This window comes from Chiloscyllium plagiosum, unplaced genomic scaffold (assembly GCF_037043375.1).
Source record: "Chiloscyllium plagiosum isolate Xiang-an unplaced genomic scaffold, Cpla_swu_hap1 HiC_scaffold_8, whole genome shotgun sequence".
NCBI classification, from domain to species: Eukaryota; Metazoa; Chordata; class Chondrichthyes; order Orectolobiformes; family Hemiscylliidae; genus Chiloscyllium; species Chiloscyllium plagiosum.
In genome coordinates, this window is record NW_028270146.1 from 106021265 (window position 1) to 106037440 (window position 16176).

At 44.6% G+C, this 16176-nt stretch overlaps 1 protein-coding gene across 1 annotated transcript in view; it reads left to right on the forward strand.

Annotated features, from left to right (window-relative positions):
* The window catches only part of LOC122554034 (polypeptide N-acetylgalactosaminyltransferase 16-like), a 119871-nt gene that overhangs the window by 25261 nt on the left and 78434 nt on the right, over positions 1-16176 (forward strand). Inside the window, exon 3 of the mRNA XM_043698521.2 lies at positions 5417-5484. Within this exon, the coding sequence (XP_043554456.2) occupies positions 5417-5484 (68 nt within the window). The remainder of the gene's footprint in view (positions 1-5416; positions 5485-16176) is intronic.

A 16176-nucleotide genomic window follows, 5' to 3' on the forward strand; every position in this document is an offset into this window, starting at 1 on the left:
TGAATTCAGGTTTGAAAATGACCACGGTGGGATTTGAATTGACATTGGACTGGGATTGTGCATGAATATGTGATTCAGCAATGTAACCATGACCCCATCACACTTCAAGCGATGCAGTGCCTTAAAGGTGTACCACTGGAATTTTGTATGCTTTATTCCAGCGTTTTTAATACCCAGGAAAGTAACGTATGTGAAATCAGTGAGGTTGGCCATTCGTATCTTCTCCAGCATTGAGACATTTTCCTTTAAAGGCGCTGAGTTTTCATGGTGTGGCTTTTCTCACGGTGGCTCAGCAGTTAGCACTGCTACCTCACAGCGCTAGGGACCCGGGTTCAATTCTCGCCTCGGGCGACTGTGTGGAGTTTGCACATTCTCCCTGTGTCTGTGTGGGTTTCCTCCGGGTGCTCCGGTTTCCTCCCACAGTCCATAGATGTGCAGGTCAGGTGAATTGGCCATGCTGAATTGCCCACAGTGTCCAGGGACGTGCAGAGTAGCCATGGGAAATGCAGGGTTTTGGGGATTGTGGCAGAGGGAGTGGTTGGTCTCGGAGGGATGCTGTTTGGAGGGTTAGTATGGAACCCGATGGGCAAAATGACCCTCTTCCACTGTCGGGATTCTATTATCCTGTGCCCCAGAAATTGCTTTGAGAATGTGTACTTTTGCCACGAGTTGGAGAGGGGGATCTCTGCAGACAGGCTGTGATTCTGGAACATTTCCCATTCTGCTCAACACGTACAGAGCCTTGGTTAGGGTGCAGATGGAGTACACTGTGCATTTCTGGTCTGCGTATTACAAAAAAAGGGGATATGGAAACACTCAAGAAGATTTTTAGAACTGGGAAGAGCGCTCCCAGAGGTCAGCTGTAAAGACTGAAGAAGCCTTTCCCCAGCAGGCAGATACAAAGGTTAAGAAAGATTTCAACGTCTTAAAGGTTAAGCAGGATTTCAGTAGGGTGGGTGCTGAGCTGATGTTTCCACCTACCCAGACGTAGAGGGCATAACTATAACGACTAAACCCAATTGGGAAACAGCAGAAGATTTTTGGCACGCAGACTGGTGAGAATGTGGAACTCGCACTCATGTTGAGTGACTGCAGTCAATGAGGAAGTGAGCTCAACACAGCGAGGGGAAACAATTGGGAAGTTGTTGTTTTGATTGATATGAAGCACAAGAGGAGAAACTTTCTGCAGAAACAAAAAGCATTGAGGTTCAGATCAATTGGCCTCTTCCCGCGCTGTACTTTCACTCTCAGGGATTTTTGATCACATGAGCAAGGGTGCTCCCCAATGAGGGGACGGCTATAGTTAACATAGCCATGTTAAAGTCTGAAAAAGAGAATCAAGCCAGTGTGTTTTCAAGAAATCTCCACTTGTGGCTGCTTCACTCAGTTGATTGAACAGCGAGAATGGTGTCGTATGTGTTTGATCTCTGCGCTGACTCAGAGTTCTAGAGAATAGCAGGGTGTATTTACTCCCTGTACTGACTCAGATAATTCTCGAGAATGGTGCAGTGTGTTTGATCTCTGTAGACGTTTTGGGGCTTATGCCCTTGTCCCTGAGTAGCAACCCTTGGATAATGAGGGAGTTACATAGAGAGAAGGGCAGTGTTACTGCTTGTCTATCTCCTGCTGCTGTTTAACTTGTCTGTATATTGTGTCTAATACGTTCACACTTGCCAGTCAGCTTTCTTGAAATATGCCATCTGAGTTCTTCATGTCACTCTGTCCAACTTTCTACACGTCCTAGTGTTCCAGCTGTCTGATGCAGCCTTTCCCAGGATCTACCAACGTTCTCAGCCCATCTTTCCTCTCTGTTTGGACTCAGCGATAGGTATTCCCAGCTCCTGACTTGTCTTATTTTCTCTGGTACGTCCTCCAAATTTGCTGACGGCTGCAGTTCAGTCGATCGGACAGTCATAGAGGTGTACAGCATGGAAACACCACCCTTTCGGTCCAACCCGTCCATGCCGAGCAGATATCCCAGCCTGAACTAGTCCCACCTGCCAGCACCCGGCCCATATCCCTCCAAATATCCCTATTCATATACCCATCCAAATGCCTCTTGCAATTATACCAGCCCCCACCACTTCCTCTGGCAGCTCATTCCATACACGTACCACCCTCTGTGTGAAAACGTTGCCCCTCGGGTCCCTTTTATATCTTTCCTCCCTCACCCTAAACCTATGCCCCTCTAGTTCTGGACTCCCCCACCCCAGGGAAAAGACCTTGTCTATTTACCCTGTCCATGCCCCACATGATTTTATAAACCTCTACCAAACAGTAATTCCTTCTGCCTCAACATAATGGATTGTAACGTCTGAATACAGAGCAGGGTGAGGTCCTCCTGCACCTCCCCCACCCCCTCCATTGTCTCTCTCATGAACAACCCTCTGAACACCTACCTCTCCAACCGAGCCCTGTCCCCATTGCCTCTACTTTGACTCTTAGAAACACTGGTTAGGTGCCCCGCTGGGCATAGTTCTGGTAAGGCAAAGGTGAGGACGGCAGATGCTGGAAATCAGAGTCTAGGTTAGAGTGGTGCTGGAAAAGCACAGCAGGTCAGGCAGCATCCGAGGAGCTCATAGTTCTGGTAAGACACTTTCAGGAAGTTTTCAGAGGCGTTTATAGGGGCAGTTTGATTGAATAGTTACAGGGTTGATGGGTGACATGGTGGCTCAGTGGTTAACAATGCTGCCTCACAGGGCCAGGAACCCGGGTTCGATTCCAACCTCGGGTGACTGTCTGTGTCGAGTTTGCACGTTCTCTCCGTGTCTGTGTGCGTTTCCTCACACAATCCAAAGATGTGCAGGGTAGGTGGATTGGCCATGCTAAATTAGCCCAAAGTGTTCAGGGATGTGTAGATTAGGTGCGTTAGTAAGGGGGAAATGCAGGGGAGGGGAATGGGTCTGGGAGGTCACTCTTCGGAGGGTCGGTGTGGACTTGTTGGGCCGAAGGGCCTGTTTCCACTCTGTCGGGATTTTATGAGAGACTCAAGAAGTTGGGTTTGCTGTCCGAAGAGGGAAGTTATGGAAGGAGAGATTTGACAGAGGTTTTCACACAATGCTGTAGGCTGCTGAGACAGCAAACCGTGAGCAATCATGCTAACCCCGAGCTAGTGGCTGGGCCATTGAGAAACGGAGCACAGGAGCTGGACAAGCTCGTTCAACTCCTGCAGTGGCTTCACCTTCTGAAAAAGGAAGCTTGTGCCTGAGCTTCCAGATCCGACTGGCTGCTCATGTTTCTCAATCCCGCTCGAAGCCAGTCCCTCCCCGACAGACTCGGAGCTCTTTCTGGTCAGGAATCCTCAGGGGGAAAGGATTCCTCTTCGACCCAGTCTGAAATTACTGATTGATTGTTTCTTCTGTGGAATTGTCCTCATGTTCTTGAATCCCCAGGACTGGGTGGGCACCTCGGTCAGAGCTGTGTGCTTGGTCATCTCTGCTGCCCTGACACACCGATGGTGCAGAGAAGCCCCCCAGGGTGGTTAAAACATCCGGCGGCCATTTTGGATCACACTAGAATCATGCCCAACGTAGTTTGGGCCAGAGAGAGGCCTTGGAAGATTGAGGTCCCCCACTCCTCACTACCAGACACCTCTGACCAATCTAACCAACCCCCACCCACCCAATACCTGACTGGCCCCTCCTGAGCCTCACTCCCCTTCCCAATACTCACACCCTCTGTTCCCCCCCTTTTCCCCACACACCTGACTTCACCCCCACTCCACCCCCAATCCCTCCCCGATATGACCCCTCGCTTAATCGGCATTTCCCACCTGCCTGACATCTGGTACCGTCTCACCCACCTACCCCCTCACGCACCTGTTTCCCCATCCCTCACCCACCTGGAGAATGCAAAGAGGCTGTGGGAGGTTTCACCAGTTTTGATCTTAACAATGTCTCTTATACAACTGCAGTAAGAATGTTGCACTCTTGTCGTCCAATCCAGAAACTTACGCACCACTCACTTTCCAAATCACTTGATGTACTTGAATTCCTCTGGAATTCAAAGCTCCCCACCATTGGGAACATTAGTAAGTTAACCCGTATTTGTTCAGGATTCCTCCCCCACCCAGGGGCCCGTGGACCACCAGACACAACCCTCACGGCTACACAAAGGCCCTGACCAGTACAGCCAACAAGTCTGCATCGATATAATTCAAAAAGGGCCATCATGTTCCGTTTTTTGGCGCACCATACACCGTAAGGAAGACGGGGGTGGGGTCGGATGTGTTTCATAACTAACCTACGCCAGCTTGAAACTCCTGGGGGATTCTCCGATACCCAGTTCATTTGAATGTTCTGTGACCGGCCTTTCTTAAACAGCTCCAGTCTGTGTGCCGTACGTAGACCCCCCCCAATGCCCTGAAGGAGGGAATTCCTTAACCTTGTCTCAACGTTCTTGCCGTTTCTTTGTGTTCTGTTCCACTTTCCCACCTCACTTTACAACTTTAACTCTGACGCATTTCACTTGACCTCCTCATTTAAGTCGTCGATAGGGATTGTAAATAGCTGAAGTCTCTCAGTAACGCACTGGCTGGTATCTGTCACCCATTTATTCTGACTGCCCTGTCCAAACATGGAGTCTTTGTGACTATATTACCCTTTATTCCGATCACTCATGTACTTCTTCAAAAGTGTTCGGAAATCCCGTTAAAATTGATTTCCTCCTGTTAGTCCTGAATGTTACAACCTCAAAAACGAAATCCCTTGACAGATTTGTCACATCAACATTTCTTGCCATAAATAACAGCAAAGTACAACAGATGATGGAGATGTGAAATAGAATCAGAAAATGCTACAGAAACTCATTGAATCCCTACAGTGTGGGAAACAGGCCATTCAACCCCACTGATCCTCTGAAGAGCATCCCACCCAGACCCAATCCCCTACCCTATTTCTCATGGCCATCGCACCTCGCCTACACATCCCTGGACACTATGGACAAACTAGCCTGGCCAATCCACCTGACCTGCACATCTTTGGATTGTGGGAGGAAACCAGAGCACCCGGAGGAAACCCACGCAGACACAGGGAGAATGTGCAAACTCCATACAGACAGTTGCCTGAAGGTGGAATCAAATCTGGGTCCCTGGTGCTGTGAGGCAGCAGTGCTAACCACTGAGCCACTGTTGCGACTCAGCAGGTCTGGCAGCAACTGTGGAGAGAGAAACATTTCGAGTCCAGTCCTAATTCTTCTTCCGAATTTCTTTTGATAATCCACGTTGACTCTGCCTAATTGTATTAGGATTTTCTAAGTCCTCTGCTGTGATGCCCCTAATAACAGAATTACATTTAAAGAATCAAATAACCGATTAGTGTTTGGAGGGGAGGGAGGTGGAGAAACTGTCTTGGGGCTTTGTGTCTGTGTCGCTGGTCTGTAATAAGCTGCAATCTCTCATCGTCTTGTCTTCTTGCAGCATTCTGAACCGCAGCCCCCCGAAACTCATCCAGGAAATCATTCTCGTTGATGACTTCAGCAATGACCGTGAGTAACTGTTTCCTCTTCAGAACTGAGCTGCTTAAGAAAAGGAACTGGCAAGAAGGAACTGCAGTGCATTCATCCAGAGCTGCGGCTGGTGCAGTTTACAGGATGGAGGATTGGGGGACTGGTGATAGCGTAGCGATCATGTTACTAGTAACCTAGAGGTAAATGTACTCAGGGTGGGAGATCAAATCCAGGGAAATTTAAATGCAATGAATAAGTCTGGCAATTGGAAACTGGTCCCAATAATGGTACCATAAAGCTATCAGCCATTATTGTTAAAAACCCATCTGGCTCACTAATGTCCTTTAAGGAAAGAAATCTGCCATCTATACTTGGTCTGGCCCACATGTGACCCCAGACCCACAGCAATGATGTTGAGTCTTACTTAGAGTCAGAGATTCCTACAGCATGGAGACAGGCCCTTGGGTCCAAACTGGTCTATGCCGACCAAAATGTCCATCCACGCTAACCCCATTTTCCTGGACTTTGCCCATATCCTTCTAATCCTTTCCTATCCATATATTTTTCCCAATGTTTGTTAAATGTTGTTAAAGTACCCACCTCAACCACTTCCACTGGCAACTCATAATATATGCGTACCACCCTCTATGTAAAAAGCTGCCCCTCAGATTCCCTTTTATTGTTTCCCCTCTGACCTTAAACTGATGCCCTCTCGACCTTGATTCCCCAACCCTGGGGAATTATGGTTAAACTGAGTGCATTCACCCTATCCATACCACTAATGATTTTATACACTTCTATAAGATTCCCCTCCTCAGTCTTCTAGTCTATAAAGAAAATAGTCCTCGCTTGTCCAACCTCTCCCTATAACTCAGTCCCTTGACTGAGATAGATTGGTTCTTGAGTATCAAGGGGATCAAGAGTTACGAGCAGCAAGCAGGAGAATGGGGTTGAGAAACGTATCAGCCATGACTGAATGGTGGAGCAGATTCAATGGGCTGAATGGCCTAATCTCTGCTCCTATATCTTATGGTCTAATGAAGTCCTGGCAACATCCTTGTAAATTTCTTCTGTATTCTTTCCCATTCAATAACACCTTTCTTATAGCAAGGTGACCTAAACTGAACGCAATACTCCAAGTGCAGCCTCACCAACATCCTGTACAACTGCAACATAACTTCCCAACTTCTATACTCAATGCCCTGACTGATGAAGGCCAGTGTGCCAAAAGCCTTCTTCACTGCCCTGTCTACCTGGGACTCCACTTTCAGAGAACCGTGCACCTGAACTCCAAGGTCCCTCTGTTCCACTACACTCCTTAAGGCCCTACCATTCACCATGAAACTCCTACCTTGATTTGACTTTCCAAAATGCAAGACCTCACATTTATCTATATTAATTCCAGTTGCCCTGTCTCGACCCAGTTCCCCAGCTGCGCAAGGTCCTGCTGCAATTTCTGATAACGTTTCTCACTGTTCATGATACCGCCTATTTTAGTGTCATCAGCAAACTTACTCATCATGCCTTGTACATTCTCATCCAAATCATTGATATAGATAACAAACAGTAATGGGCCCAACACCAACCCCTGAGACACTCCACTAGACACAGGCCTCCAGTCTGACAAACATCCTTCCACTATTACCCTCTGTTTCCTACCATCAAGCCAATTGTGTATCCAATTTGCTAGCTCCCCCTGGATTCCATGCAATCTAACCTCCCAGAAAAGACTACCGTGTGGAACCTTATCAAAGGCCTTACTGAAATCCATACAGACTACATCTACCGCCCTGTTCTTGTCAACCTTCCTGGTCACTTCATCAAAGAACTCTAAACATTTGTGAGACATCATCTCCCACGCACAAAGCCATGCTGACTATTAATCAAACCCTGCCTTTCCAAATGCATGCATATCTTACCCCTCAGAATCATCTCAAGTAACTTACTGATCACAGATGTTAAGCTTACTGGTCTATAGTTCCCAGGATTTTCCTGCAACCCTTCTTGAATAATTACACAACATTCACTACCCTCTAGTCTTCTGGGACCTCATCCGTGGCTAACGATGATGCAAAAATATCAGCCAGGGCCCCCGCAATTCCTTCTCTAGCCTCTTGCAGTGGTCTTGGACTGGACCAAGAGATTTATCCACCTTCATATATTCTAAAACATCCAACACCTCCTCTACTGTCAAATGGACTGTCCTCAAGATATCACCACTAACTTCCCCAAGTTCCCAAGACTTCATGTCTTTCTCTATGGTAAACACAGAGGAGAAATTTTCATTGAGAACCTCGCCCATATCATGCGATTCTATCATTCATGCCTACCTTGGTCCTTCAGGATCCCGAACCTCTTTGGATTCACCCTAATGGTCTTAGACATGGCTATCCGTGCCCCCTTTTCACCTTCCGATTTCCTTCTTCAGTAAACTCCTGCATGCCCTACATACCTACAGGAATTCCCTTGATCCCAGCTGCCTGTACCTGAGCCAAGCCTCCTTTTTTCTGGTCAAAGCTTCAATATCTCTTGTCATCCAGGTTCCTTATTCCTGTTAACCTTGCCCTTCACCCTCACAGGAACATATAGACCTTGAATCCAGCTATCTCACTGTTATAGAACTCCCACTTGCCAGAGGTCTCTTTGCCCGCAAACAGACTACTCCAATCAACTCCTGAAAGCTCCTGTCTAATTCCATCAAAATTCACCTTGCCCCAGTTTAGAACGTAAACCTGTGGAGTTTTGTTCCTCCCCATCACTATTTTAAAATTAACAGAACTCTGGTCAGTGGTCCCAAACTCCCCCCCAACCCCCCCCCCCCCCCCCCCACTAAAAGATGGAAAAGGTTGTAAAAGCTGGACATTTAGAAAGAGAGATTAGGAATAGGAGATGGTCATTCAGCCTGATGAGCCTGTTCAGCTATTCTAGATCATCTACCTCAATGCACTGATCATCAACCTCAATGCACTTTTCCCACATTATCTCCATATCCCTTTGTGTCATTAGTTGCCAGAACCGGCAATGATAGCTCACTGGTTAGCATTGCTGTCTCGTTGTGCCAGGGACTGGGTTCAATTCCCACCTCAGATGAGTCTGTCTGGAATTCTCCCCATGTCTGCGTGGGTTTCCTCCGGGTGCTCCGGTTTCCTCCCACAGTCCAAAGATGTGCAGGCCAGGTGAATTGGCCATGCCTGTAGTGTTCAGGGGTGTGTAGGTTAGCTGTATTAGGGGAAATGCAGCACAATGGGGCTCTATGATGATTCTAACTCTATCATCAATTTCTATCTTGAACCTGTTCAATGATTGAGTCTGCGTAGCCCTTCAGGATAGAGAATTTCCAAATTTTGACTTAAGCAATTCCTCCTGATCTTAGTCTTAAATGGCCTGTCCCTTATAATGAGATAAAGTTTTAAGACTCGTCATTAAAGGTATATCCACCCAGTCACGCCCTATAGGAATTTTGTAAGATTCTGCTCCTCATAGACAATCCCAGGGATTAAACCGATGAACCCGTGCACAATCTTTCTATGGCAAGCATATCCTTCCTTCGATAAAGAGACTGTGCAAAATCTGCAATTGAGATCTCACCAGGGCTCAACACAACTGCGATAAAACACTTGTTATTCCAGTTCTCAAATCCCTTGCAATGAAGACCAATGTGGCATTTGCCTTCCTATGCACTTGCTGTACTTACATGCTAACTTCCAGTCACTCACAAACAAGGACGTTCTTTGGACCTCTGCACTTCCTGAACTCTCACCACTGTCTGCCTTTCATCCAACATGAATAACTTCACATTACATAGAACATAGAACATAGAACATAGAAGAATACAGCGCAGTACAGGCCCTTCGGCCCTCGATGTTGCGCCGATCCAAGCCCACCTAACCTACACTAGCCCACTATCCTCCACATGCCTACCCATTGTCCGCTTAAATGCCTATAATGAGGGAGAGTCCACCACTGCTACTGGCAGGACATTCCATGAACTCACGACTCGCTGAGTAAAGAATCTACCCCTAACATCTGTCCTATACCTACCACCCCTTAATTTAAAGCTATGTCCCCTCGTAATAGCTGACTCCATACGTGGAAAAAGGTTCTCATGGTCAACCCTATCTAAACCCCTAATCATCTTGTACACCTCTATCAAGTCACCCCTAAACCTTCTTTTCTCCAATGAAAACAGCCCCAAGTGCCTCAGCCTTTCCTCATACGATCTTCCTACCATAGCAGGCAACATCCTGGTAAACCTCCTCTGCACCCGTTCCAGTGCCTCCACATCCTTCCTATAGTATGGCGACCAAAACTGCACACAATACTCCAGATGCGGCCGCACCAGAGTCTAATACAACTGCAACATGACCTCAGGGCTCCGGAACGCAATTCCTCTACCAATAAAAGCCAGTACGCCATATGCCTTCTTCACCGCACTATTTACCTGGGTGGCAACTTTCAAATTATATATCAAATTATATTCAAATTATATTCCATCTGCCATGTCCTACCCAACTATTCACTTCCCCTGTTCAAGTCCTCTTGGAACGTCTTTCAATTGGTTTCCCACTCAGCCTGGTTTCATCAGCAAATTTGGAAATAGTACAGTCCGATCCTCACATGAAAATCATTGATGTTGAGTATAAATGTGCCCCTCCCCTCCCGCACTGACCCTTGTGGTATCTCACTAATAACAGCCTGTTATCCTGAGAACAATCAGTTTATTTCTGTTTGCTAATCAATTCTTAATCCACATGCGTATAATTCCTCCAATTTAACGAGTTTGCATTTTATTTACTCACTTCACTTGCGAGACCTTTGCGGAAGCCTTCTGCAAAGTCAGATACACCACCTCTTCTATTTGACAAGAAAGAAATTTGTCGTATGATTTCCCAAACACAAATCTATAAATCATGTATAATAAATTCTAATATGTTCCTATGACTGATGCCAAGCGAATATGTTTGTAGTTTTCCATTCTCCCTCCACCTCTTTTCTTAAGTAATGAGATTACATTTGCTATTTTCCAGTTGCCAGGAAGTTACCCGCAAACTTTAAAATTTTGAAAGATTACCACCAATGCATCCACTATCTATTTGGCCACCTCCTTCAGTTTTCTGAAGTGAAATCATCTGGCCCAGGGATTTATCAACCTTCTACTCAGTTAATGTTTCAAGTACAACCTATTTCCTGAAGTTCCTTGGTTTTATAAGTCTCTTGGTTGCCCGGTATTTCGCAGAGATTTTGTGTGAAGACACAAAGAAACTATTTAGTTTCTCTGCCATTTCCATGTCCTCTGTTATAAATTTTCACGTCGCCCCTGTAATGGGCCAATATTTGTCCGAGTTGTATATTTCTTTCCTTTTCATAGAGTCATACAACGTGGAAACAGACTCTCTGGTCTAACTCGTCCATGTTGACCAAGTTTCCCAAACTAAACTAGTCCCATTTGCCTGCATTTAGCCCATATGGGCTAAATGTGGGCGGCATGGTGGCACAGTGGTTAGCACTGCTGCCTCACAGCGCCAGAGACCCGGGTTCAATTCCTGCCTCAGGCGACTCTCTGTGTGGAGTTTGCACGTTCTCCCCATGTCTGCGTGGGTTTCCTTCAGGGGCTCCGGTTTCCTCCCACAATCCAAAAATGTGTAGGTTAGGTGAATTGGCCATGCTAAATTGCCCATAGTGTTAGGTGAAGGGGTAAATGTAGGAGAATGGGTCTGGGTGGGTTATGCTTTGGCGGGTCGGTGTGGACTTGTTGGGCCGAAGGGCCTGTTTCCAAACTGTAAATAACCCAATATCCCTCTATACCCTTCCAATTCATGTGCCAACCCAAATGCCTTTTAAATGTTGTAACTGTACCAGCCTCTACCACTTCCTCGGGCAGTTCATTCCACATATGAAAAAGTTGCTCTTCAGGTTCCTTTTAAATCTCTCACCGTTAAATCTATGCCCTCCAGTTTAGAACTCCCCCACCCTAGGGAAAAGACATTGGCCATTCATCTTATCCATGCCTGTCATCTCTCAGCTTCCTACACTCCAAGGGAAAAAGTCCCAACCTATCCAGCCTTCCCTTATAACTCAAACTTCACCAGTCCCAGTAATATCTTTGCAAATCATTTTTTGCACTGTTTCCAATTTAATAACATCCTTTGCCTAGAATAGTACACAACACACTAATACCTAATGAAGCTGTAACAGCCACATTTATGTTACTCAGTAGATAGCAAGCATACTCTCTTTTCTCTTTCCTGATTTGGTCTACTGGACTTCCTTTGAGGTTCTGTTGCTCCCATTTCTGTGGCTTACCATTATTTTTGGAATCCTTATAAAACACTGGCTCTGATTTAAAAACCACACAACACCAGGTTACAGGTTTTTTTTTATATAGATATTTTTATTAGAAATTTAACATTTTTACAAGTTTACAAAAATAAACAAAACTCTCAGATATAAACATTGATATGCAATTAGCTCAAATATACAATAGCCAAAATTTAACAAAAAAAAACAAAAAAAAACCGAAAAAAAGAAAAAAAAACAAACAAAACTCAACTATCTACTAATCTAACCTACAACTAACCAGGGTGTATATTTAAGTCTCTTACATGCTCGGGATGTGTTAGCATCAGATATGATAAAACCCGTATTCGTGCGGGATTCCTCCCCCGAGGGGCCGCGGACCAGCCAGGTTTGTAATCTCAATTAAATAAAAGCCCTTGTTAGGATAGCCGAAATATCTGTATTTATGTAATTCAAAAAGGGCTGCCATATTTTATGGAATAATTCGGTCTTTCGGTGCACCATATTTGTAAGGAAGTCAAGGGGAATACATTCCATAATTAGTCTGTGCCAATTTGAAAGTCCAGGGGGGCCCTCAGCCGCCCAGTTCACCAAAATATTTTTCCTTGCACAGAAAGAAAGAATAGAAAATAGTCTCTTCCCGTACATGTCCAGGGAGGAAAAGTTCGAAAAGCCCAAGAGGAGACATACAGGGTCCACTTTAATTTTCGTTCCTAAAATTTCTGTCAGGGTACTTGCTACTTTAGTCCAATATCTACGGATCTTATGACAGGTCCATAGGCAATGTACAAGAGTGCCCACCTCTATTTTACATTTGGGACACATTGGAGATGCTCCTGCCTTAAATTTTGCCAATCGAACCGGTGCTATATGGGCCCTATGAAGTATCTTCAGCTGGATAGCCTGGGTTCTGTTACAGATAGTAATTCTTTTAGCGTTTTCCCAAATATCATTCCACGTTTCTGTGGAGATTTCTAGTCCCAGATCCTGATCCCATGTTTTAAGCAGATTATCCATATCTCCCGATACTTCATCATGTAGTAAATGATAAATAGTACTGACGGAAGATACCCCCACTCGTTGTAGGACACTACATTCTCTATCGGATTTATAAAGACTAGCTAATAACGTAGTCTTCTTCTGTATATAATCTCGAAATTGGAAGTGTCGAAAGAGGTCTCCATTGGGTAATCCGAATTTCTGACGCAGCTGTTCGAAAGACATCAGGACCCCATCTTTAAATAGATCCCCTCGACATGAGATACCCCTGGATCTCCAGAGTTTAAAAGTGGCATCTGTAAACCCCGGTTGAAATCCCCATGCTCCCACTATCGGTGCATAGGGGGATGTTTTATGTGAATTGCCCTCATTTTGCCGCATTATATTCCAAGCCTTAATTGTGTTTAGTATTATAGGGTTTTTACAGTGATCTGTAATGATTTTCCTCTTGTCTGAGAATAAAAGGTTAATAAGTGGGTATTTTACTTGAGAAGCCTCGATGTCCAACCAGATTGATTGTGGATCAGACGAGACCCAATCAGCTATGTAACTTAATAGGGAACTTAACTGATATTTCCTAAAGTCTGGGAAGTCCAATCCACCCCTTGCCTGTGGAAGCTGTAGCTTCTTCAGCTTAATGAGGGGCCGCCTATGATTCCAGATAAAGGAACCCAGCCAGCCGTATAATTTACACAAAGCCGTCCTCGGCAGCATCACCGGAAGCATTCTCATAGGATATAGGAGACGGGGCAGGATATTCATTTTGATTAGTGCTATTTTACCCAACCAGGAAATTGGTAGGTCTCCCCATCGCTGGAGGTCCTGCCTTATCCTTTCCAATAAATACACAAAATTAGCCTTCTACAACTGACCAAATACTGGAGTAATAAGAATGCCTAAATATAAGAAGCCCTCCAGGGACCAGCGAAAGGGAAAAAGGGATCTGTCCACTAAGCGGGGTATCATAGCAAGGCCACCCATTGGCATAGCCTCCGATTTTGAAAAATTAATTTTATAGCCTGAGAATGCACTAAATGTATTGATAACTTGGATTAGGCGAGGTATGGACATCAAAGGGTTACTGAGGAATAGAAGAACATCATCTGCATAAAGGGTAATTTTATGTTTTCCTGTACCAATCCTTGGGGCCACTATATTAGGATCAGCTCGTATAGCTTCTGCTAGTGGTTCAATTATTAGCGTGAATAACAATGGCGAGAGGGGACATCCCTGACGGCAGCCCCTACCCACACTGAAGCTATCCGAACCTAATCCATTGGTAACCACAACTGCTTTGGGATCACTATACAATGTTGAGACCCATTTGGTAAACACCTGTCCAACGCCAAACCTCTCCAATGTGTAAAACAAATATGACCATTCAACCCTATCAAATGCCTTTTCCGCGTCTAATGAAACTACTACTCCTGGTATCTTTCCCTGATGACAAGCTTGAATCATATTCAGAGCCCTTCTAACATTATTGGATGATCTACGGCCCTTAATAAACCCCGTCTGATCCTCCTTTATAATATGTGGCAGTATCCTTTCTAGTCTCAGTGCTAACGTTTTAGAGAGGATTTTAAAATCTACATTTAGCAAGGATATTGGTCTGTATGATGTACAATCTTCTGGGTCCTTTCCTTTTTTAAGGATAAGAGAGATATTTGCCTCTTTCAGCGAAGGCAGGAGACAGCCCTGACTATATGCATAGTTATACATGTCCATAAGTGGACCAGCCAGTATTTCTGTAAATTCTTTATAGAATTCAGCTTGAAAACCATCTGGGCCCGGCGCCTTACCATTTTGAAGTTGCCTAATTGCATCAAGTATTTCTTGGGGTGTAAGAGGAGCATTTAGGACCGATACCTGTTCCGGAGTTAGGCCTGGAAAAGTCAAATTTTTAAAAAATGACTGCATCCTCTTCGTCCTATCTTCACAATCCTGTGATTTATATAACTCAGAATAAAATTCTCTAAAGATCGCATTAATCTTTTTGTGATCATGAGTCAAAATACCCATACTTTCCTTGATAGATGTAATAGTCTGAGGGGCCTTTTTTTTCTTTGCAAGAAATGCTAAGTATCTACCTGGTTTGTCGCCATATTCATATAACCTTTGCTTTGCAAATAATATTTCCCTCTTAGCCGTTTGAGTAAGCGTAGTGTTTAGAGCTGTCCTAAGAGCTGTAATCCTTTGCAATTTAATAATAGAAGGTCTATCACTGTATGCTGTTTCAGCCGCTTTTAAGCGGGCTTCAAGCAGACGCTGTTGTTCACCCTTTAATTTCTTCTGGGTCGCTGAGTAGGAGATGATCAAGCCTCGCGTGTATGCTTTGATGGTCTCCCACATCATTGACGGGTTGCTAGCTATACCTGAATTAATTTCTAAAAAAGTTTTAAATTCTTGAGAGAAGTACTTTACAAATTTACTATCTTTCATCAGGAAGGGGTCCATACGCCAATGCCGAGGGGATGTCCCATTGTTCCTCGCCTTAGTTTCCATATATACAGCAGCGTGGTCAGAAATTGCTATACTACCTATTTTACAGGATGATATGGAATTTAAAAAAATCGAGGGGGCAAATAACATATCAATTCTATAATGACATTTATGTGGATTAGAGTAGAAAGAAAAATCTCTGGCCTGTGGATGAAGACATCTCCATACATCTACTAATCCTAATTCTTTGTTCAGATCCATCAATTGTCTAAATCTGGGAGATACTCCTGCAGTACTCTTGGGAATCCTATCTATTTCCGGATCCATAATACAATTAAAGTCTCCCCCTATAATTATATGACGGGCATCAAAAGCCATCAATTTTGAGAAGGCTTCTGTTATAAATTTAAAGGGGTGTGCCGGGGGGCAGTACAAATTTAAAATCCCATATTCCTCTCCATTTATGAGGGCTTTAATCAAGATATATCGTCCAGATTCGTCTTTTATCTGCTTTAGGATTTTGAAAGGGAAATTCTTCCGAACAAGAATAACAATTCCCCTGCTTTTTGAGCTAAAAGAAGAAAAAAAGGCCTGATCAAATCCACCCTGTCGTAATTTCAAGTGTTCTTTATCTGACAGGTGTGTCTCCTGTAGGAGAGCTATATCAACTCTTTCCTTCTTAAGATTTGATAATATTTTCTTCCTTTTGACTGGCGAATTACTCCCCTTGACATTCCAGGTGCACCACTTAACCGACTGATCAACCATAATCCTCTGGGCCAATCCGAGACCCCTCGGGAGGGGGAACCCTATCCAGAACATCCTGAGCGTAGAACATATAAAATTTACAAAAATAAAACCTCTTTAATACACCCACAACAATACAGTAAAAAACTATTTCTAAATAAAAAAAATATAAAACGTATCTAAGTGGAGACTTTCCCCCTTGTTCCCAGGGGGCATCACTTCCTCTCCAAAAGTCCCTCATATCCT